The sequence below is a fragment of the Apis florea genome, unplaced genomic scaffold, assembly GCF_048593485.1.
Source record: "Apis florea isolate Af1SG1 unplaced genomic scaffold, ASM4859348v1 contig_2492_pilon, whole genome shotgun sequence".
In the NCBI taxonomy this organism is placed as follows: domain Eukaryota; kingdom Metazoa; phylum Arthropoda; class Insecta; order Hymenoptera; family Apidae; genus Apis; species Apis florea.
In genome coordinates this window covers 5,030,774-5,055,953 of record NW_028256593.1, presented here as the reverse complement: position 1 = coordinate 5,055,953, position 25,180 = coordinate 5,030,774, and the positions used below count along the sequence as shown (strand labels likewise).

The 25,180-nt window shown below is 20.1% G+C and overlaps 2 protein-coding genes and 1 long non-coding RNA gene across 8 annotated transcripts; 2 read left to right on the top strand and 1 right to left on the bottom strand.

Moving 5' to 3' along the window:
* The first annotated feature begins 113 nt into the window (after positions 1-113).
* On the top strand, positions 114-16,528 carry RSG7 (regulator of G-protein signaling 7). 5 transcript variants are annotated; one of them, XR_015291627.1, is made up of 14 exons: positions 114-530; positions 923-1,076; positions 1,731-1,956; positions 2,116-2,212; positions 2,293-2,343; positions 2,915-3,070; positions 3,553-3,776; positions 4,033-4,259; positions 4,401-4,514; positions 4,602-4,727; positions 5,270-5,456; positions 5,636-5,728; positions 6,919-7,093; positions 9,251-9,440. XR_015291627.1 is itself a non-coding variant. In XM_086906275.1 (13 exons), exons 3-13 carry the CDS (start codon positions 1,738-1,740, stop codon positions 6,982-6,984), a joined length of 1,560 nt encoding a protein of 519 aa, XP_086762401.1. In that variant the 5' UTR covers positions 116-530; positions 926-1,076; positions 1,731-1,737; the 3' UTR covers positions 6,985-7,588. The 5 variants fall into 5 exon arrangements, 3 of the variants coding, with proteins under 3 accessions (XP_086762401.1, XP_086762403.1, XP_086762402.1); XM_086906275.1 differs by lacking the exon at positions 9,251-9,440 and having other exon boundaries at positions 116-530; positions 926-1,076; positions 6,919-7,588; XM_086906277.1 differs by lacking the exon at positions 9,251-9,440 and having other exon boundaries at positions 349-530; positions 943-1,076; positions 6,919-7,588.
* LOC100869345 (monocarboxylate transporter 12) lies at positions 12,844-24,560 on the bottom strand. Of its 2 annotated transcripts, XM_086906274.1 has the most exons (7): positions 24,421-24,560; positions 16,421-16,677; positions 16,166-16,292; positions 15,162-15,341; positions 14,666-14,829; positions 13,960-14,388; positions 12,844-13,881 (listed from the first exon to the last, which is right to left on the bottom strand). In XM_086906274.1, exons 2-7 carry the CDS (start codon positions 16,632-16,634, stop codon positions 13,343-13,345), a joined length of 1,653 nt encoding a protein of 550 aa, XP_086762400.1. In that variant the 5' UTR covers positions 16,635-16,677; positions 24,421-24,560; the 3' UTR covers positions 12,844-13,342. The 2 variants fall into 2 exon arrangements, with proteins under 2 accessions (XP_086762400.1, XP_012341549.1); XM_012486095.3 differs by having other exon boundaries at positions 12,844-14,388.
* LOC147657953 (uncharacterized) lies at positions 24,425-25,180 on the top strand. The gene is made up of 2 exons (XR_015291628.1): positions 24,425-24,547; positions 24,617-25,180. It is a non-coding gene; the product is annotated as an uncharacterized LOC147657953 (long non-coding RNA).

Sequence of the window (25,180 nt, the reverse complement as noted above, 5' to 3'; positions counted from 1 at the left end):
AAAATTAGTTTTTTTATTTTGCATTATTATCTATTATAAATATTTATATATATTTTTTCTCTCATTTTCGCAACGAGAAATTGTACGCGCAGTCGCGCTTTAAGTGTATATATATATATATATATATATATAAAAGGAATTGCGTTTATATAGTAAAAACATATCTTATTTTACGTAGAAAAAAATAATTTATTATTGGTTCATTTAAATAAAATACATATCATTATATTATCAATTAGATATTTAGTTTATTTAAGATAAATACAGTTTTTTTGAATTGTGCATATACCAAATGTTCATACTTTGTGTTTTTGAAATATTGATCGTACAATGAAAAAAATTTGTGCTAGAAATATAGCTTAACTTCAAAAAATAAGATATTGAAATAAATCGTGAAATATTATTAACATATATCATTTTATATAAAAAAATAGATCATTATTTTTTATAGAAAAATCATTTATTAAAAGGAAGATGAATGATTGGCATTGTTGATCAATCTATCATTTGGTTTTTGTTCCAAAGAATCGGTAATATTATTATTAATGATTTTATTTTTTATTAAATTAGAAGTTTTGTGTAAATCAAATTTAATAATGAAATTATTAATAATATATTGATTATTTTTTAAAAATATAAGGAAACTTAATTTTTTATTGTTTGATTAATGAAAACCAATTAATTAAATATATATAATTTACTAATAAATTAATGTCATAATTATTGTTATATTTTTTTATTTTTTATATTAACTTAAATTTTTTCTAAACTAAGTTTCTAAGTTTTTGTTATTTTATTAAACATTTTATAAATGTATATAGAAAATTAATGTGAAAGTAATTTGTTAAAATATCAAAATAATAATATAAATAAATAAAAAAAATATATTTAAAGATATATCATATATATATATTTTCTCTAGCAGTTTCTGCCTCATTTTAGTGAAATGTGTAATTGGAATGATTTTGGAACAGTGAATAATCAAATTATTGGTTATTGGCTTAGATCTTGATAAATATAAATGTAAATAAAATGGTTTTCTTTTATTTGTATCATGGAAAATAAACTTTTTTGAGGTAAGTAATTTCTGTACTTTCAAGTATATATAATTTTTTTTTTAAAAATAATAATACTTATAAAATATATATATTACTAATCATAATAATCATAATAATAAATAGTTATTTTATATAATTATTGTAATTGTGCTTTAATTTGAAATATTAAATTGATAATATATTTTAATTTAAAATAAAAAAAAATGAAAATAATAAAATCATTATTTTTGTAATTCTGTTATAAAAAGATATATTTTTAATTTTTAAATTTATTATTCATCACTATCATATATATTATTTGAATAATTTTAATATATTTATTAATATATACATGTTAATTATACATAATTTTACATATATATACATATTATATAAATATAATAAATTTTTTGATATTATTTACTTAACATTTATTTTCATATTTATTTCTTAAAATAATAGTTCATTTTCTTTATATTGAAATAATTTACATTATTTTTAATAATATAATAGTCATATTAAAATATTTTATTTAAAAATAATAAATGTAAATAATTAATTTAAATTAATAATAAATATAAATAAGTTTTTAAGCAAAATTAATTTATATATGATATATAATTAATATTTCTTTTTTTATATACTAAACAATGTAAATGCAATTAAAATAAAATTTGTAAAATATTTATTTAGTTTGGATATGGTAACTATGAATTCTGAACAATCGGCATGTCGCCGAAAACAAAGTGAAAATAGTAATATTGAAGGAACAGTTGATCGATATAGAAATAGAGATAATCAAATAAATCAATGTAATAATCAAAATGGCCAAGCAGTTGACAAATCTCCAATTAGTCCCACATATCACATCACTGCCTCGTGTGCCGAAGATACACCTAATTATCTTGTGTATCAAAAAGTAAGTTTTTATGTTTAATGTTTCTATATTTTTATGTTTCTATGTTTTTATATTTATATCTATATATAATAAATTTTCTAAATTTAATAATCTTCTAAGTCATTAAATAAATATATGTTATTGTTTTTTTATTTTTATTTTATGTATTATATATTTCAGATGGAAGCTATTGTAGAAAAAATGTCAGATGAAAGTACAGGTGTTCCAGTAAAAACAGTAAAAAATTTTATGACAAAAACACCTTCTGTTTTTACTGGTAATATATCATAATTTTATTTAAAGCTTTTTATTGATTTTTTTCTTTATTTTTTATCATATCGTTAATTATTATTTTAGGTACAGATTTAATATCATGGATGATGAAAACCATGGCTATAGATGATCAAGGTATTGAAATATTAATTCTAAATATAAGAGAAAAAATCATCAAAGTAATATATTAATCATAAAATATTAATTATTAATTAACTAATAATCTTTCAGATTTGTTTTCAATTATAATTTTATTATATGTTTAAAAGTAATAAATTTTTACCAAGTTATTATTTAGAATTATTAATTCATTCAAAATAGTACTTTATTATTTAATTGTATTAAAAAAGAAATGAATTGTGATTCATTTTTTAAGTTCAAAGAAACGAAATTAATATAGTTTATTTATAAAAAAATAAAAAACAAGAAACAAATTCAAATTAATTTTCAAAAACTGTGATTCTGCTCCAATAAAAAGTTTCATTTAAACAAAGATGCAAAATTATACTAAAATTATACTTTTCTTAATTTTTTAAAAGATGAACTTAATAAAAATCAAAAAAGATTATATCAGATAAATGATGATACATAATTTAATTATGTAAATAATATCAATAGGTTTAATTTTTTAAATTTTTTATTCTTTAATTTTCCTTCTTGAAAAATAATTTAATTTTAATTAATTACAAATATATTAATATAATAGAGGCACTTCATGTGGCACATCTTATGGCATCTCATGGATATTTCTTCCCTATTGATGACCACTGCCTTACCGTAAAAAATGATAATACTTTCTATAGATTTCAAACACCATATTTTTGGCCATCAAATTGTTGGGAACCAGAAAATACTGATTATGGTATGAAAATTATTTTGTAATATATTTTGTAATATAATTAGAAAACATTTTAAATAAAAAATGATAACTATATATTTTTGAACTTTGATATATGAAAATAAATAAATTAATAAAATATTATAATTTAAAATTTAATATTTTAAAATTTTTTAAAATTCTCTATTTATATTAAAATATTTAATATTTTATTACAACTTTGATAAAATTTGTTCATAATTTAGTAAAAAAAATTATTTTTATGTAAATTTTATTTTATTAAAGCAAATTTCCAATGTAAATATATAAAATATGTAAAAAATTAATATTTTACATATTAATTATAATAAATATTTAATTATAATTAATTAAATATTAAAAGATGTAATTTTTATGAATATTGTTATTGATTTCAATAACTATGTGATTGATATATGTTATAGAAATATTTCTTTTATCTTAATTTTAATTTTTTATAAAAGAATATATTTAATTTTATTTTGCAGCTGTTTACTTATGTAAACGCACAATGCAAAACAAAACACGTTTAGAATTAGCAGATTATGAGGCTGAAAATTTAGCTAAATTACAAAAAATGTTTTCAAGAAAATGGGAGTTTATTTTTATGCAAGCAGAAGCACAAAGCAAAGTTGATAAAAAACGAGATAAATTAGAAAGAAAGGTATTAGATAGTCAAGAAAGAGCTTTTTGGGATGTATATAGACCAATGGTAATAATTCATAAATTTTTATGCTCTAATAATATAATATATAAAATTGGGTAATGAAACTTAAGTTAAATTTTTTTATAAATATTAATGACTATTTCGTCTTATAATGGAAACTTTATAATAAATTATCCATATTATTTTTGACTCCTAGAAATCGGCGAGAATATTCATTAAAATAATTTATTGAAAAATTTCTATCTAAGAATTGATTTGATTGAATTGAATTGAATTATAATAATATTACAATTTTTTTTAGCCTGGATGCGTTAATACGACAGAAATGGATATTAAAAAAGCATGTCGTACTTATAAACCTTTTCCAAAGTTAAGTAAACATTTACAGTTAGAAATGGCTAATACTGATATTCCTTCTCATTCAGAATCATATACAGTATCTTCATTAGAAACATTAAATAAAGAGATTGAAATGTTAAAAGCTAGATTAGATAGATCAAATATAAAAGTTTCAAAAGTTTCAGAGGCGTAAGTAAATATTATTTTTAATTATTTTATTAAATATTATTAAAATTTTGCTATATTTATATGTATAAATCTTTTTGGATTATATTAATTTGATTAAACTGTATTTTATTTTTATATGTTTTTATTTTTTGGTTATTTTAGTCTGATTGCATATTTTGAGCAGTATATAGAGTATGATCCTTTTTTCATACAACCTGAATTCACAAATCCATGGATATCAGATAATTCTGAAATGTGGGAGCAAGAAAAATTAGCGTATGTGCATTTCTTAATTTATATTATATTTTTTTAATATTATTAAACTAATATGTAAATTTATTATAATATAATATTTTTAAATAGTAAGGAAATATCAACAAGAAGAGTAAAAAGATGGGGTTTTAGTCTTCAAGAATTGTTACAAGATCCTATTGGTAGAGAACAATTTATACGTTTTCTGGACAAAGAATTTAGTAGTGAAAATCTAAAGTAAGTTAGTAGTATATAAATATATTAATTATATATATAATTTTAATATAAAAAGATATTCTAGTTTATGGTATTCTAGATGATCATATTTAAAATAATATAATATAACATACATAACTTATAAAAAATGAAAAATTTAATATTTATTTATGTTTCTTTATATTTTGCTTTATATGTTTTTTTTACAAACATATTTATTTTTTTTTAATTAATATATAATTAATAACTAAATTATTAATTAATAATAATTATATTTATATAAAACAATAATATATAATTATATAATTATATTATTAGTCATATTACTTGAAAATATCAGATTGCAAAAATTCGAGTGTCTTGTATTTATGATATATATCTTATCATATCATCAGATCAATGTTTCAAAAGCTACTAAAAATTAACTTTTTAATTTAAATTATAAAAAAGTATTGTTATCTAAAAATTGAATTCTGTAATTTTTTAAACTAGAATATTTTCCTAAAATAAAATATACATAGTATATAATAGATTAAAAATAAAGTTTTCTTTGGTATAATTAGATTTTGGGAAGCCGTACAAGAATTGAAAACATTACCTCAAAAAGAAGTTAAAAATAAAGTGAACGAGATTTGGAATGAATATTTGGGTCCAGATGCTAGTTGTCCAATTAACGTTGATTCTCAGTCTTATGAGATAACAAAGAAGCATTTACAGAAACCTGATCGATGGTGTTTCGACATTACAGCGGTACAAATTCCAAACAAAAAATTTTCGTCACAATTAAAAAAAATTTTTGCAAAAATATATAAATCGAAAAAAAATATTGAAATATTTAGACTGAATAAATTTAATTCAATAAAGAACTCAATAGAAATAATAATAATAATGGACAAACTATGAAAATGTTCCATGGTATTAAATTTTAGGCGCACGTTTATCATCTGATGAAAAGCGATAGTTACTCAAGGTATCTTCGATCGGAAATGTATAAGGATTTTCTCAGTGGCTCGAAGAAAAAGGTCAATATATCATTTATGAATTATATTTTGACATATTAAACTATATAAATAGCACGTAACATTTACATAATTATTAATATAATTACAATTATTATAATTGTCATTGCTATTATTACTATTATTCTATTATTCCTAACATCATTATTTTCATTTATAGAAATAAGTATGAATATATTGTCATCTTTACGATTGCTAGTGATTATATTGTTATTAATATTATTAGCATTATTAACATCTTTATTGTTTTTGTTTTTATTCTTATCGTTATTACAATCGTCGTCGTCGTCATCATTTTCATTATCGTTGTTATTTAAATTTAATTTCTTATCTAATATTTTATCATAATATAATAATTTATTATAATATTACATATTTACTTTATTACTATTTTTTATATTTACTTATTTTAATATTTTTAAAATTTGATAGAATGTTTCTTATATTTTATTTGCATATTCAATATTTAATCTTTTAATTTAATTTTAGAAATTATTATTTTATTGTGGAAATATTATTTGATAGATTTTTATTTGTAAATATTTTTCTCTTTTCAAAATTTTTGTTTTGATTTTTAAATGCAATTTTTCTACTAATATTGTATATATCATTTTATTATTTTCGTTAATTCAATATTAAAAAATTTACAAAAATTATTAATTAGGATTATAATTTATTAATTTTTTATTTAAATTTTATTAATTTTTATATATATATATATATGTATATATATATATATATTTTTTAATAATTTTTTTATATGATTATAATTTTTTATCTATTTTTTAAATTGATAATTGTTTATATTTAATAAATAGAAACGATTTACAAAGTTGAAATGAAGAATATAACATTTTAAAAATTATGATATATAAACAAATTGCTTATTATTCAATCTAATATATATTTCGATATTCTTTTTTTTAATGTCATTATTTCATGATCATTTTCATCATCATCATATTATTATTATCATTATCTTCGTTATAATTATTGTTGTCTTTAGTATTAATATAACTGTATTAATATTTTTTAAAAATATTTTATTGTATTTCATATATTTATAATTGCAAAATTGTAATATGTTGTAAAATCACAAATCTTATAAATATTTTATAGAATTAGTCTAAGAAAAAAATATCATAGCATTATTATCTTCTAATAAAATTACATCCTTTATTCAATTATTTCAGACTTCGGTAAAAGGTATTCGTTCTATCGTATCATTCAGTGGACGCAGAGATACAGCCACATCATAATTACCAACTTATAAATTTTTCATAAATGGTTTTGGAAATATTTCCAATTCTTGTGTTATATTTTCATGTTCAAATCGATTTGAAGAGGAATATGATTATTACGCTAAGAGTAAGTATGTAAAATATTTTAAATTCAGTTTTAGTACGATTTCTATTTGCTTCCACAAAAATTTTATGAAAATTTATAGTAAATCATTCTATAAGCTTAGAAATAGATTTCATAAATAATTTATTCTATAAGATGATTCTATTATTGATACGAGAAAATTTTAGAATTACATAAAAAAATTCTATAAAGATTTTTTATAGATTATGATAATAATTTCTAAAATTTCTAAAATAATATTCAATTATTTACATCATTTTAATATATTTTTTCGCATTATAAGTAGCTTAAATTAAAATAAACAATATAATCGCATAAAATAATAATTTTATATGGAATTCTAAAAGGAAGATTATCAGAAATTTCTCAAATATGAAATATTTTAAGTTATATTCAAGTTGACAATTCATATTCCATTATAAAATATTAAATTATATTTATTATACACATATATAGATATGGATGTTTCATTAAAATTATTTTTTATCAAATAAAAAAGTTCTCTTATTATTAGATAACAATTTATAACAATTAAGATATATAATTAACACAATGATTAATTGATGATATATTAGAAATTATTATATAATAAAATTTTAATAAAAATACTCATTCTATTATATTCTTTCATATTTTAAAAAATATGTCCATGCGACGTTAATTCAGAAATTAAGTATTAGATATATAATCTTTATCATGTGAATATATAACTCTGTATGCCTTTGATAATGTTTATAATTCTATATTATTTATTTAAAAAAGAAACAATAGAATATCATACACCTATTTTCATATCTATTATATTTTTCATGAATAGACAAATACATCTGTAGTAAAGAAAACGTGTTATATGAGAGATTACTCATTATTATTTGTAATCTTATAATATTAACATGTATTTTAAATCAAATATATTAGAATAACAAAATATATTGTAAATATAATATAAAACAAAAAGAATAGTGACATATTTTTATTCAATAATATTAGTATTTATTAATTTTCAAAAGATATTTATTGTTCTATAATTAAAATGTATAATGTTCTACTACATATTAAATGCATATTAAGAGATATATTTATAGAATTTAATTCTCAAGATCACAATATCTCTATTGCTTTTAATAATAAAATAAATAAAAGATTAATTTTAAATTATAGTTTGTTTCTTAAAATTATAATTTTTTTTAAAAGGAAAAAATGCTGAAAATGTTTTTAATTAATACTTTGTATCTTTGTATCTATCATCACTTATAACAATTATAGGCAAAAGAAAAAGAAATGGTAAAAAAAGAACAGAGATAGAATAAATATTAGAGATTCTCTAAAGAGATATCTTTAATAATCAAGAAATGGTACTAACGATCAATTCTTATTTTACATTATCTTACCTTTAAAAAAATTATCTTTAATCAAAAGATAATATTAACAGTTAATTTTTAGTCTATCTTTTTTTTTTTTTTTTATTATTTTGTTCCTTATCTCTATTGTATTTTATTTGCGATCTTCTAGAGATGGCGTTAATGTCTTAATTTTTAACCTATTTCTATTTTTTTCTACCTAGTTTTTTTTATCTATACTTGTTCTATTTATATATTCAAAAGAGTTCGACTTCGATATCTTATTAATTTAATTTTTTTATAAAATAAAAATACAAAGATGTATAAAATTTATTATGACATATAAAAATAATATATATATATATATATATATATATATATATATATATATATGTATATATATGTAGACTAATGCTTGAATTAAAATTTTATGATTTAAAAATTAATATCCATAACTTATTACATGAATTAAAGTTCGATTTCATTTATTTCATATATTTAGATATTAGACATTTCATTATTACATATATTTAGATACATGTGGAATATAAATTTCTAATATATACATAAAAAAGATATATATAGAATATGTAAATATAAAAAATTTAATTTAAGAAATATTTATTTTTATGACATATTGTGTTTTATATTAAATATTTGATTATATTTAATATATTTAGTATATATTTAGTCTAATAACTATAATCAAATAATTATAATATAATAATTATAATTTTAATATTTTATTATTATTAAAAATATATTTATTATTAAAAATTTGCTGAATGTACTATTTTTGATAAAATATAATTTATTTTAGATCATTACAATGTTATACTTTACATAGACGAAAACATATAAAATATTATATAAGAAAAAATAAAAAAAAAATTGAGCAATTGTCAGTATATATTCCTAAATATTAATACTGAAAAGAAAAAACAAACAGAACATAAGGAACATAAATGTAATCAATATATATGTTAAAAATCACAATAATTAAATAATAACTGAAATGGAAGATAAAAACTTATTTATTATTTAGGATATTTAAATTCAAATTATATTTTATTATTATTATTATAGTAATCATAAATTTAAAAAATTATTCAAATATTTGTAATAAAATTTTAATAAAGTTATAGATAATAAATTAAATTAAATAATAAAAAAACAAAATTAAAATAAGAATATACTTAATTATAATACTTAGTTTTAAATTAAGTTTAAAAATTTTGGAAAAGGATTTTGTATTTTCAAATATTTTATCACATTAATAAAATATTTAAACGTTTATGAATTATGTATATAAAAGTTAATAATACATTCGTGATAATAAATAACAAATTTTTATCATAATAAGATGTAAATAAGATGTATTTATCATAATAAGATTTAAATTTTAAATAAGCAATATGTAATATATGTGTATAAAAATATTTCATTAATAATATTTCATAATTTTAATTAATAAATATTCTGGTTATACTTAAAATATGATTTTGTAAATAAAATATTTTATCATATTTAATAACATATATAAAAATATTACTATGAAAATATTTTTAAAAAATAAAAAAAGAAATATAAAAAGTTTTTTTTTAATAAGTATGCAAAAAAGTAAATATTATATATAATGTTATAATACGTAATATATATAATATTATAATACGTAATACATATATAATATTATAATACGTAATGTTTTTAAAATATTTCATATAATATATATGTATGTAAAAAAATTATATACAGCATAATTTTTTTTATTTTAAATAAAAAATACATGTGATAATATTTTCTCATATTTCTTATTTCTTGTTTTTCACATTCATTTTTTTCATTCGATCTAATTATAATTACAATATATATATACATATATGTATATATATTGTATTTATATTACAGTTAACAAATTATCTCAAATATAAATTATTGAATTATAAAAATTGTATTTAAATTGTATTATTTATAATATTATTACAAAAACCAATATAATGTTTAATACAAATTTAAATTAAAAAGTTTAAAAAGTTGTTCCAACGTGACACATTGACATATTTTGTAAAAAAAAATATAAAAATAATTTTACCAGACTATGTGCAAAGATTCAAATCATTGATAACAAATGATTAAATTATAATAAATATAGAAAATAATTATTCGAAATAGAGGAGTTTTAGATCCACCGATTTTTATAATTTTTAAATGTTATGATGGATAATATGGTGGTTGTTTGAAAACAATTTTAAGCAACTTTTTTTTTGTATATTATCATTACTTGGTTTTAGTTTTAAATATTTGAAAAAATCTTTACTATTTATAAAATTTTTTTAAATATAGCTTCATGACTACATAAACCTATCACTTATTTATTATTTCTATAAATATTTTATTATTTATTATTTCTATATATATGTTGCAGCGAATAGCTGCATTAAAATGTATAAAAAAAATGTATAAAGAATACTTTCTTATAAATTATAATGAAATCAAAATATCTCAAATCCAATGCCATATTATTATAAATCAATATAGATTTTTCAAATCCATGAAATACATAAAACAAAAATAAAATCTTGTAAAAATAAAATAAAATGACCAACATTACAATGATAGATAAAAAGTGATATTTATTGTAACTTTTTGAGATTTGAGATATATTAAATTCACCATAATTCCGTGTATATATATATATATATATATATATATTTTGCCTGTAATCACCATGTGTTTATATTAATAAGAATAAGTGACGATTACATGTTTATGCGCATAGATATATACGAATATAAAAAAAATTCTATGAAATAATAACAATTTTTTTTTTACAAATATCTTGAAAACTAGTGGTGATAATACGCAAAGCAAAAAGTTGTTCAAAATATTGATAATTAAAAAATCATCAAAATCGATGAGGATCTATAATCAATATCAATAAAAAAAAATTGAGTATTTAATACATAAAATTTTCAATGCACATATTCAATTTTCAACACTAAAACAAATTGCATACATTTCGAGTATATATTTCACAGTTTACAAAAATGCCTATTAGACGAACCTATCATGCCTATAATGCATTCACTCTATCAAAAATTCTTCAATTTTTTACAGTTTTATTATTAAATATGACATTAACACGATATTTTAATAATTATAGACTTATTATTAACTGGAAAAACTATTTTAAAGCAGAGAATAGAATAAGATATATGAAAGAGGTAGAATAGAACATAAGATTAATAAAGATAAAATAAAGATAAAAACTACTTAACGAAAAAGAAATATATTTAGATATAAATTTGTTAAATGATTTATGATTGAATGTCATATTATTAATTTGTAATATATATATATATATAAAATATTTTTTATTTTATATGATGTGAATAAATGATCATGTATATGATCATAATAAACTTATTATTTAGATTTAGTCAGATAAAGTACAATGAATAATAATTTTGTGAATGATAGTAAATTACATTTTTCGTTTTTAAATAATTAAAATATATATAATTATATGTTTTTTTTCTAAAAATTTTTAAAAATTATGAACTTTAAAAATCCATAGAATATTTGTTTGTAATTAATATATATATTAATGAAGTTATATATATATATATCTATGTATACATAATTAAAAAACATAATAAAAATATTGCACAATAACGATTTTATTTAATGTTTATTTAGTATATGATTATTTAGTATATGATATTTTTTAAAACATATGAATATATAATATTATATTATAATGTGATGAAATTAACTTATACTGTCAAATTTAAGTACCAAATTATTAAAGATTGATAGTAGTAGTACTAAAAAAATACTTTGGTACAATTACAAATCTTAAAAGAAAGGATAAATTTATTTTTATTCTTTTTCTAAAATTGAAATAAGAATAATATATTAATTTGATAGTTTTTTAATTTTTTAAAAGTCAACATTTTTTTAATTATCAGTATCAAATGTGCTTTTATTCAATATTATTCAATATTATTATCCACTATTTTTTAAGTCATAATAATTAAATTTTAAAAATAGAATAATAAGTGTGAAAAAATAATAAACATTAATAATAAAGATTAAATTTGTGCATCATTATATATTATATTAAAATATTCATAAATTTATAGTTTGATAAATAGCGATTCAAGCGTGATTAAAAATGCTATTGTGACGATAATCCTATGTTTGTATACAATTTCTAATATTCGTAAACATTACAAAATATATCTCATTATTTTCGTTATAACAATTGTCGTTATTGATCAAATAATGACAAAATAGCGATTTTTATGTATTATTTATATATCTTTATAAATAGATTATTTAAATACTGTTTCTGAATCTATTAGCGGGAGAATTATTCTATATCCAACTAAAATTAAAAATTTTAAATTATACATTTACATATTATATCATTCTTTTTTTTTATTTATTATTTATCTTAATATTTTTATAATTTGATTATTAATTTCATAATTCATATGTACATAATTTATTATTATGTAGCATATATTATTATTACTAGTAATACTAATAACTAATTACTAATATTAAATAGAATTTTGTGAATATATTTTGTATCTTCATTATTTTCATTTTTAATTTCGCTTCTTAAATAAGATTAAAAATTATAAATTGCTAATTATACATGTATGTACATATAAAAATTATATCAGTGTTTAAAATAATAATAATAATACTATAATAATAATAATGATATATTATTACATCTATAAGTAAAAAGATTAACTTATAATTATAAATTATTTAAAATGAAAGATTTTTGTAAAAAAAATTAACATTTAAATGGCAGTTAAAAGAAATAATACTTTCTAATTTTTTAAAATTGTGCAATATTCTGTTATTATATAAATAAACTAATAATTATGAAATGTTATACATCTTGCAAAGTTTTTTTGTTATTTCTTTTTATAAGTGGTACAACTGCCCATAATGCAGTGCCTAGAATAAGTATGATACCGAAAGCTAAAAAAATAGGTTTATATGATCCTACTGTTTCAAATACAATACCACAAATAGGTGGACCAATTAGTTGAAGAACTCCATTAACAAATAAAGATATTCCATATGATGAACTAAGTTTTTCTGTACCAATCATATCTGCTAAAATTACTGTTGTGATTCCAATGTACATGCCTGATGATAATCCAAATAATGCACAAAAAAAAGAAAGCATTGCATAACTTGTTGCCATAGGTAATAATGCTAAAGCTATTCCACTGGTACCAAGACCACCAATAAAATAATAATACTTTGGCATAAAATCAATATCTGATAATGAAGCACCACTGATTCGTCCAACTAAATCAAGAGCAGAAACAATTGATAAAAGTAACGCAGAAGAATTTTTATCAAATCCTTGTGAAATGGCATAAGAAGGCAGTAAGATCATGAAATTGGTATTGCTGATAGCTGAGGTAGAATTTGAAATGAGAATTACTAAATAAATTGGATCCCTTAATACACTTAGGTCAAAGAATTGTCTTTTACCTGTAACTTCAACTTTGGATAATGATGTCCTAGATGTTGATTTTTCTGATAATTCTTCTGATTCTTTTGTTTTCAATCGTTCATGTATTTTCTTATCTTTATTCTCATTTGATGGTAGATTGTGTAATTCTGGATTTTCACTTTCCAATTTACAGAATGTTACATTCATTTCAGAAATATTACTTTCTCGTGAAGAATCCGCATTCTGATGATCTCCAGTACTTTTTTGTTTTTTATTTAACTGTAATTTATCTTCGTCAAAAATACTTTCTTTTTTCGTTTCATTTATTTTATTTTCAGTTACATCTTCATTTTTATCTTTCAAATCATTTATTTTAGGATTATTTATCTCATTTTCTGTTTGGAAGTTTTCTTTTTTCTTTGATGCTGTGTTGCTATATGTTGTTTCATTTTCAATTGTAGTGGATTCTATATAATCAACAGATATAAATTACATTTGTTACTTTGAGAAAATATTCGAAGATAAATTAATTTTTTAAACTCAGATATTGTCATATACAATAGTTATTAAATTTCTATTTGTGTTTTAATTAATTAGATACAGATATTATCTATATATTATTAAAATATTATAAAAATATCTACATTTATCTATTATAATATATATATTTTTAAATACCATTTTTTTTTTATAATTTTTGGATTCTTTTAGATTAAAAAATATTCTTATATTGTATTAAATTACCTGTTGACTTTTGTTTATCAAGAACTGGTTCATCTATAGTTAATCCTTGATTATCAATTCCTCCTTCTATTGGTATTGCAATCATATGTTGTTCGACAGGATGGTACAATAAACCACAAACTAATGTATTCAATGTAAGTGCACCCATGACTAATACTGCACCTCTATAAATATAAAAAATATTTTTTTATATATACATATATTTTACATGTAAATATAAATGTTAATATAGTATATATTTAAATTTATATTATATATGATATGATATATAAATTATTATATCATTTAATTGTTATATGAATAACTTATATTTTTGGTCTTTAATAAATATGTATAAAAAATTGACTAATAATTATAGTATATAATTAACTATATAGTATGTTAATATATATTTTTCTGTTATTAATTAAATGATAATAATTATTAATGAAATGACAAAATATGTATTTGTAATATAATAAAATTAGAATATGATAATTTTTAACAATGATATTACCTATATCCAAAACAATCGAGAAGATACTGCAGAAACGGGGGTAATACGATAGTTCCAATAGCACTACCAGAAATGCATAAGCCATTTGCAACACCTCGCAATTTTTCAAAATACGAGGTAACAATGTATACCGTTGGTGGAAATGTTAATCCAGCTCCAATTCCAACCATCAAGCCATAACTATATTTATAAATTATAAAATTATAATATTAATATATTACTTATAATTAAATTATAATATATTAATTATAAAATTATAACATTATAAATAATTTATTGTAATAATACAAAATTTCTGAATAATAATATAGGAAATAAGAGATATGAAGAAAATAATTTTTTGTTTAATAAATATATGCTTTACTTTATTTTTTATGTTAATGAAAAATCTGTCTTATGCTAATCGAATAGAACACAATAATAATGAATTAATTAAACTTATAACTTATAAACAAAAATATGATCTTTCAATTGATAAAATCTGAATAATTATTGTTATTTTTTATTAAATGAAAAAGAAACCATAAATAAAATTATAAATTATATTTAAAAAAGATTTTATATTTAGAAAAATATTTGATTTTTTGATTTGGTTTTTTCTAATAAATCGTTAAATGATTTTTTCTAATATATTTTAATGGATTTTTTAATTTATAGAATGCATTTTATAAAATTTCTTTATTCGAGAGTTTTTAATTATTTCAATGTATAATATCAAAAAATTTATTGAGATACTTTATATATATAAAAATAAATAATTTTTATTATTTATATTTTAAATTAATAGTTTTAAATATGTCAATAATCTTCAATCATGTAAAATATTTTAAAATTTTATTATTAAAAGATAAAATGAGAGTGAATATCTTTTCGTTATATAAAAAATTTTTCTTTCATTCTCTTCTTATTCTTATATTTAATTGATTTTCAAACGTTTTATATATAAATTAAGATAAACAATTATTAATAAAAATATTAAAATTTTAAAAATAATTTTATCATACCTAACGTATAAATAAGAAACTGAATTAGCAAAATAACTCAGCATCATTCCGCAAGCCGCAAAAGCGCCACCAATAATAGTTACTGTTTTATAGGAATACTTGTTTGATAAAATGCTCGATAATGGACCTATAAAATATTATATTACAATATAATTTTATATTAATAATTGCAAATATATTATGAAAATACTATCAAGATTCAACTTTAATTTCACATCAATGTTCATATCAATATATAATTAAAAAATCACTTACCTAAAGAGTTGTATAAAAAATAGCATAAAGCTGGCATCCAGGAGGCAGCGGTGGAAGAAGCTTTGAAAACATGAAGAAATTCGACGAAAAGGACACCGAACGATTTTACGGTGCCTGGAATAAGGAAGTTCACAATAAGAGCTGAAGAAAGAACAACCCAACCCCATCCTCCGTCCGGCGGAACCAACTTTGTTTTTGCATTCTTTACTGTCATATTCGTGTGAAGAAAGTGGAGAAAAATACTCGATTAAGTTAATCTGCAATTAAACCAAGCATAATATTAAATAATTATAATTATAAGATTATATAATAGTTTTTAATAATTTTTAATAATAGCTTGTTAAAAATGAAGATAATATTTTATTACAAAAATAAAGAAATCCATATACATATATGTATATTTTCGTTTATGTATTAGGTTTAAACAAAATTTACTCTACTCTATTATATCGATGATAATTTTAACACTAAAAGAGAATACAGATTTTTACATTTTTTTGTTAAAATTTCGTTGAATTATTACCAAATTATTATCGATGAATATAAATAGGATTTTGATTGTACATAAATTTGAATTAATATTTTTATTTTTTTTTTAAGATAATAAATAATTTATGATATTCGTATTCAACTGAAATAACTCATTTATTCTTTAAATAATTATTAATATTATTTATCTATATATATATATTTATTTTCTTCTTGTATGAAACTGTTTCTATTCATTTCATGTTAACGACTCACAGGTAAACTAGGTAGTATTCCTTAACAAACAAAAAAAGAAAATCCTTTGAATTACGATTTAAGCTACTTAAGTTACTTAAGTTTCTCGATAATTTTTCGAAAATGGAATTTTGCAAATTTATGTTACAGTGTAAATATGTAAGTAATAAATATTTAAAAATTAATTATCCTTGACTGTATAGTATTTATAAGTATAGTATTTATTTTCTTCTTGAAATATTTCTATGAAACTGTTTCTAGTCGTCATTTCATGTTAATGACTTACAGGTAAACCAGGTAGTATTCCTGGTCAAAAAAGAGAAAATCCTTTGAATTACGATTTAAGCTATGTCCCTCGGTAATTTTTCGAAAACATAAATGGAATTTTGCAAATTTATTTTACAGTATATAATAAATATTTAAAAATTAATTGTCCTTGACTATATTGTTTATTCATTATAAAAAATACTACGTAAAAGATCCTGTGGATCCTGTTTTGTTCCATTTCCACGAACTCGGCTATTTAATTAAAATCATAATCTGCATCAATGATTTATGAATACAGATATAGATATTAATGTATCGTAGAAGATATAAAATATTAATATAATAATCTCTATTCCAGTATTAGTATTAAAGATTAAATTTTTATTTAATTTTTATTTCTATATTGTTCTTTTCGGTTGTAAAATTTAAAATTAAAATTAAATACATTTGTATAATAAATGTTAAAATGTGTTTCTCAAAAGCTCTTCTAATCTTTCGATTCGTCCTTCTCCATTATAAGAAAATTAAATTTTTAAATACACAAAACATTTTTGAATATCTTATATACAATCAAATTAGAAGTTGTAGCAATGATAGTAACGGGCCAATTTTAATTACGGTTCATAATATTTCATTCTATAGAAAATTAAGTCAAAGGTTTCATGATTTTATATTGTAATAGCAAATTGACTAGACTTTCTAAAATAAGTATAATACACAAATACGATCATAAAATCTATAAGCAATTAAAATTTACAAGTTTTGAGGGTCGAAAAATATAATTTCGAAACGGAACACCATTTCAGGTACTTATCTTAATCTTTAATAACAGGTCCATCGTTACCTGTAGTCATAAATTTTCATATAAACTTCAATTGTAGTTAAATTTCGAAGCTGGCTTTATGAAAGAAAACGGTTTTTTTTTATTTATTTTATTCATTAAAATTTTTTTTATTTTTTTTTCGTAAATATTATTTATATATATATTTTTTTCACTATTTTTAATTTTATCGAATAAACATTTTTTTACAGAAAGATTTGTAGAATCGTAAATTTATAATGTTTTGAAAATCATTAGATGTAACAATATTTTTTGCTCATTAATCCTCCAATATATTATTTTCTCAAAATTTAACAATACCAACCAATAAAGAGAGAAAATTCAATGCTATAAAGAAATTCAATGTCAAAATTTTACAATTACAATGTTACTCTTAATATGAATTAATATTAAATAATTTATATTTGAGATATATGATTTTTATATTTTTATATTTCACATAATATTTTGCTATATAAATATATTTTATAAATATAAAAATAATTCATTTTACCCATCAATTATCTAAAAATCAATATCATAATAAAATAATATAAATTAACATTGAAATTGACATATTCAACAAATTGAAATCAACATAAAAATAAAATAAATGTTCTATGAATGTATTTGGAACAAGGCTGAAATGTAAAATAAATAGTGTAGTTATATTTTCTTCGAGAAATAAAACGCTTGTTTAATAACAATCAGAATATAAAATTAGAAAAATCGTAGAAAAATTACGTAATGTTATAATTACACGATGTATATATATATATATATATATATATATATATATATATATATATATGGATATGAATTTTATATATGTGTACTATAGATTATTGTTGAATGGAATAGTCACGTGAAGACACATCGCGCATGCGTACACGCATATAAGAAAGAAAAAGAGGTTTACAGAAACTTTTCTATAAATTTCTAAGTGTGCAATTATACTTGTACGTTGAAACGTATGTACGTTCTGCTAATTACATAAAACATTTTACGTAAAACGCGTATAAAATATTCGAACAAATCTTTTTTTTTTTAAATAAAAAACTTATAGACTGAAAACATTTAAATTAATATATTAATTAATATATTAATGTTACCATATTTCACGCTGTTGACAAAACTCGTCGAACGAATAACGAAAATTGTTGCATTTCGATTCAAAATATTAGATCGACTTAAAAGATATTACTATAATATTAAAAAAGTACCCAATAGCAATTGTTCTCAATATTGACATTTCACTACTAAAGCAAGAACTGAAAACGTTACGAATATTCGTAAAAATATTATTATAACATCTGACGGAAGATATAAAGAAAGACGTAAATACTTTTACGCGAGTTATGTGATAACATGGATAATGTATTTTTACGTGACCAATGTGAAATATTTTAATATTAATCATTATTGAATAATGTCTTTCGATTCATTATCACTGTAATACGTACATAAGTTAAACTTGATATATAAATTTTCATATATAAGAATTTTAAAAAAATAATTTATTGTCAATAACTCAGCTGTAAAAATTGCATGCGTTATCAATTAGTTTTGATATTCAAATTTGCGAATTTTATAAAAAAAGAAATGATATATTTTCATTATTATATGAAATTATTATTATTCGAAATGAATTATTTTCAAAATTTCAAATGTTAACCATTAACATCTTTCGCGGGTCAATGGCTGGTATCGGAATAATTAACGATGAAGACAATTACAATGTGTGTCTTTTCAGTGTTACTCTGGAATGATCTGTTGTTCGTGATGTTGCATACAAAATAAGCGTTACGCACCTACCTGCCAAGAATAAATGTCATTTTCATTAGAACACACGTTCAATGAAACTGTAAGATAAACGTGCTCTGATTATTTCTAACAATTATGTGAAAAAATGGATATTAGATCAGAAAAGAATCTTTAAATGTAAAATATTTTAAAACGTTTCTCTCTCTCTCTCTCTCTCTCTCTCTCTCTCTCTCTCTCTCTCTCTCTGCTCTTCTCTTCTCTTCTCTTCAACAATTATTTCATATAAATACTTATAGATATTTTCAAAATTATCAAATATATTTATTGTCAAACAATTATATTTATTATAATATATAATTGTCGAAGAATATAGTAACAAGTTGCTATTATTTTCATGAAAATATCAACATAAAATATAGAAAAAATTTTGGAAAAAATATTCATTATGATATATTAAGCCTGAATTTACGATAAAGAATAGATCAAATAAAATTTTAGATATTTAAATAATCGGTTATTCTTGCGTGAGAAATAAATTTTCAGTAGTAACATGAGACTTTAATTACCACGAAGCAATTGACACTTTGCTAAACGTACTTGCACGTGTTAAAATTGCGCGTCAATCGAACAAGCATGTTCTAATAGATACATTTTAAGAAACTTTTTATTTTTCTTATCATTAAAAATCTTTGTCATTAACCAAAGAAAAAAAGGAAAAAAAAGAAAAAAAAAAAAAAAAGAAAAAATGAATGAAACGAAGAACTTTATTATTTATAATATTTATTTTTATTTTGATTGTTAAAAAATCAAATTAATGCAATCTTAACGTGATAATTTAGATAAAAATTTCAAAATGAATTATCTATATATCAAGAAAGATATATATATTTGGAATTTATTTTACAATACAAAGTTTCAAATATACATGTATTCAAATACAAATTTCAACTTTATTGTAATAAAAATATTCCGTTTTCTTAACAAAATAATAGAAAAATATTACTTCCTTTACGTTATAAAAATTTTAAGAGGAAAAATCGAGAAATATTCTGAAATTAAGTAAAACTTTTCAATTATTATTGAAAGTTATTAAATTATGTATTGTCTAGCAGCACAATTGTTGGATCATTTTTCATAAAGGTCAAATAACGTTAGAAGAGGAAATACCACTGTAAGTTAGCGGCTATGCCTTGGGCGATACGAAGATTTTAAATTACTGACGTTAAGTGACGCTGAAACAGACCTCCAAGAATGTAAGGAACTTCTTAAATATCCCTATCTCTGCACCTCTTATGGACTCTTTACGCGGAAACAAGTCCTGCAACTTATACCGTAAATGTGCTGATATTGCTAAGTACGGATATCTAAAAATAGCCTCTTCTTCACCGGGTTCATTTCGATAAAAATCCGAGACCTTAAACTTGCCGCATCCGCTTCTAAGGTTTTTATCGTTGGCAAAAAGGAAGAAGAAGAAGAAGAAGAAGAAGAAGAAGAAGAAGAAGAAGAAGAAGAAGAAGAAGAAGAAGAAGAAGAAAAAAAGGAATCTCTAAGAAAAGGGGGAGGGGGAGGGGGAGGGGAAGATGCGAATACACGAAAGAGTAAAACTCTCGAGAATATTTTCACAAGTGGACACTATTGAGAGTGAAAGTTATTGTCGGACAGTCAGTCATTCTTAACGCAGTTGTCCATTTACAAGAAATAACTCTCGAGAGCAACTCGCAAGAGTTTTACTTTCGAACGTATTCGTATTCTAACAATGATGTTAAACGGACATTAAATATGTATATATTCCCATATTTTCGATTTTGATCGTTGAAATAATAATATATTCCTTCGCTATTTGATTTTGTGTGTAAACAATTAATATTTAAATATTGGAGAAAATATTATGTTAAAGTGAAGAAATACGTAATGAATAATGAAAATAAGGAATAGATTTTTCTTTAAGAAAAAAATTAATTAAATTGTAATATAAATAACATGTAGATAGATAATAATATAATTAAGAAATAAATAAATAGAGAATGAATTTTGATTCAATAATTAAGTAACTAGATATTAAATATATTAGATATTAAATAAAAGAATTAGTAAAACTTAGTAAAAAATAATAATAAATAGATAAAATGAAGTTTATAGTCGAAGAAAACAATAGTAAATTGTGATAAAAAGTATGATGAAAAAAATGATGAATTAAAAGTTGAATAATGTAAATTAAATTAAACAGTTTATTAAATATTAAAAAAAAAAAAAAAAAATAAGAAAAAATCTAAATCTGAATAATAAAAAATTATTACAGTTATGGAAAAGGATGTAAAAACGATAATAAAAATGTCGAATGGTATCAATAATCATAAAAATAGCGTTATAATTATGAAAAATGACACTAAATAACAAACAAAATATTGCAATAACAAAAGTGGCACAGAATGGTACAAAATCGTAAAAAAAAAAGTATTGCAGTTATAAAAAAAACGATACCAAAAATAGGAGGAAACAATGCAAAGAAATAGAGAAAACAACGGATCGTAAAAGAAAAAAAAAAACCATCATACGTTTTAAACATTAAAGCTTTACGAATAAATAAGAATATTTTACGTGCAAGTTATTAGTCATACTGTGCTTGTTATCGTAATCATCCAATAACTCAAGTCAACCAACAATTTACATTAATATTTTCCTCTTACAAAGATGTCTTGTCTTAGGAAGACGCGAGGGAAAGATGAGTCATCAGAATTTCTATCATCATAAATCTTTAACATTATTATATTTTTTTGTTTTGCTATACAAAAATTTCCATCGATTCTTTTGAGACAGATGAAATTGCAATAAAGATTTTTTACAAACGCGTTATATGATGCTTCATGGAAGATTATTTTTAGCCAGATCTTTGGATTTTACTGTTTATAAAAGCAATTTAATCGGTGACTATCTTTAGTATTGCTCACAATATTATGAAGATTTTTTTTTTAAACAGCAAACAGGTAAATCATAGAATCATTAAATATCGAATTCCTTGAAAACTCATATTAATTGTAATATGCATGCGCATATTAATATTTTTCAACATCATTAAAAAGATAGAAACATCGCTTTCGCATAAAAACAGTATTTATTAAATAGAAAAGCAATGGATCGATCATTTAGGAAAAAACATTGATTTTATGCTATCTTACCGTGAAATCTGAAATCACATGTCGATTAAATTGTATAATTTATTTGTTTGTCTTTTTTTTCTTGGAAATTAAATAGCAGTTTTAAATATATTATTTTTATAATATATCATTACAACAAATCAATGTTTTTTTATTATTTATTTATTTCATTGCTCTTAAAAAATTCAATTATTATAAGAAAATTAAAAATTATAAAAAAAAATTTATTTATTTTTCAATTTCTTAATTGTTCATTCCTTGATTTTTTCCAAAAAATTACAAAAATTATTATTCAATTATGTAATATTACACATTATACATGTATTATAATTACAATAGTTTTAGATATAAATTTTTCCTAAAAAATTTATTAACTTATTATTTATAAAAAAATTATTTCGATTTAAAATAAAATTCCTTCTATTGAAAAATTAGGAATTATAAAAATAAAAATAACAAATTGCTAAATATTATTTAATATAAAAAATACGAAAATTCTGTTAATACTCTATCATTTAATTAATTTAAAATATTTATGAGCAATTATCTATATATAGATAATATATATATATATATATATATATATATATATATATATATTATATATAATTGCAATCTAAATTTTTATACATAAAATTTAAATATTCTTTTTTTAAATAATAGTTTTTTAATTTTTTTCGATCAATATTATTATGTGCAATTATAACATTTATGTTACATATGATAAAAGGAAAAAGTATATACTCGTGATTCAATGACAAGTTTCTCGCACACTAGATTTAATTAAATAATATTTGAAATAAAAATAAAGATTTAAAATAACTAAAAAATAACAACAACTAACAAATTTATATTTTAACACAATAAATAATATTGACATAATTGATAAAAAATAAGAATCAAAAGTTATTTACAAAAATATTATAGAAATATTATAGAAATCAAAAACTTATATTGATATTATAAAATCTTAAATTGAATTATTTCTAATTTTACATACTAGTATCATACGAATTTACGAAGTATCATAAGATGATATTTAGAACATAAATGTCGTCGAGAATAAATAAATGTATCGAAATTTAAAAATCAAGATTTTTTTGTATTTATTATATAAAACATAAAATATTTGTTTCGAATATTGCAATTTAATTAATTCCAGTAATTTATTAATTTTCATATTCTGCATTAAAAATCATAGAACAATGTGATAATTTTGCGAAGACAATAACCGAATAATAGCCGCATCTGAAAGGTAAACGTGCACTGACCTGTAGAGGTTCCGCGACCTATGCAAACGGTAGTCGGTCCACTAGACGCTCCGTAACACTAGTTTCTAGTTTAGGCAGAGAAGGGTAACCCGGCCGGAGGAATCTTCATGGGACGTTCACTATCATCGTGAGTCTTGAACTAGACTGTGCACAGGCACTGAAGAACTCGTTCCTTTCCCTCTTCCTTTTCTTTCAGTCCAGCTCAAGCTAGTGGCGGAGGGACACCCGAAGGTTGCCCTCGGCTTTAACCAAACCAAAATGGTTAGCATATCGTGGCATAATATAAATCAAAACATCTTCATTCGTGAAACAATCTTCAAGGATCGAGCTAATAAATCGCAGTGTTCTATGTAAAATTATCTATCGAACATCTGACGTGACAAGAGTTTTAATAAATTCCATTCGATTTGAATTTTCAATCGATATAACACAGAACAAAAGGACGATCTATAATCGATTATGTCAATCAAGATAAATATTTATCGATTATCGATTATATCTATGATTGCTTATTTCAAATACTTACTTAATAAAAAAAATAAAAAGAAAAAACAATGATATGTATTATTTAAAATATGTGAAAACAATATTCATAAATTTATATATATGTACGTTTATATAATGCTAAGAGGAAAGCGGACGATAGTGAATGGATGCATGTTTTCCTCATATGTGATGACGTATTTACTATCTTGTTTAGCTTTACTCGAATTATTTTAATCAAAATAATGAAAAATTAAATGATATCTAAAAATAAAAA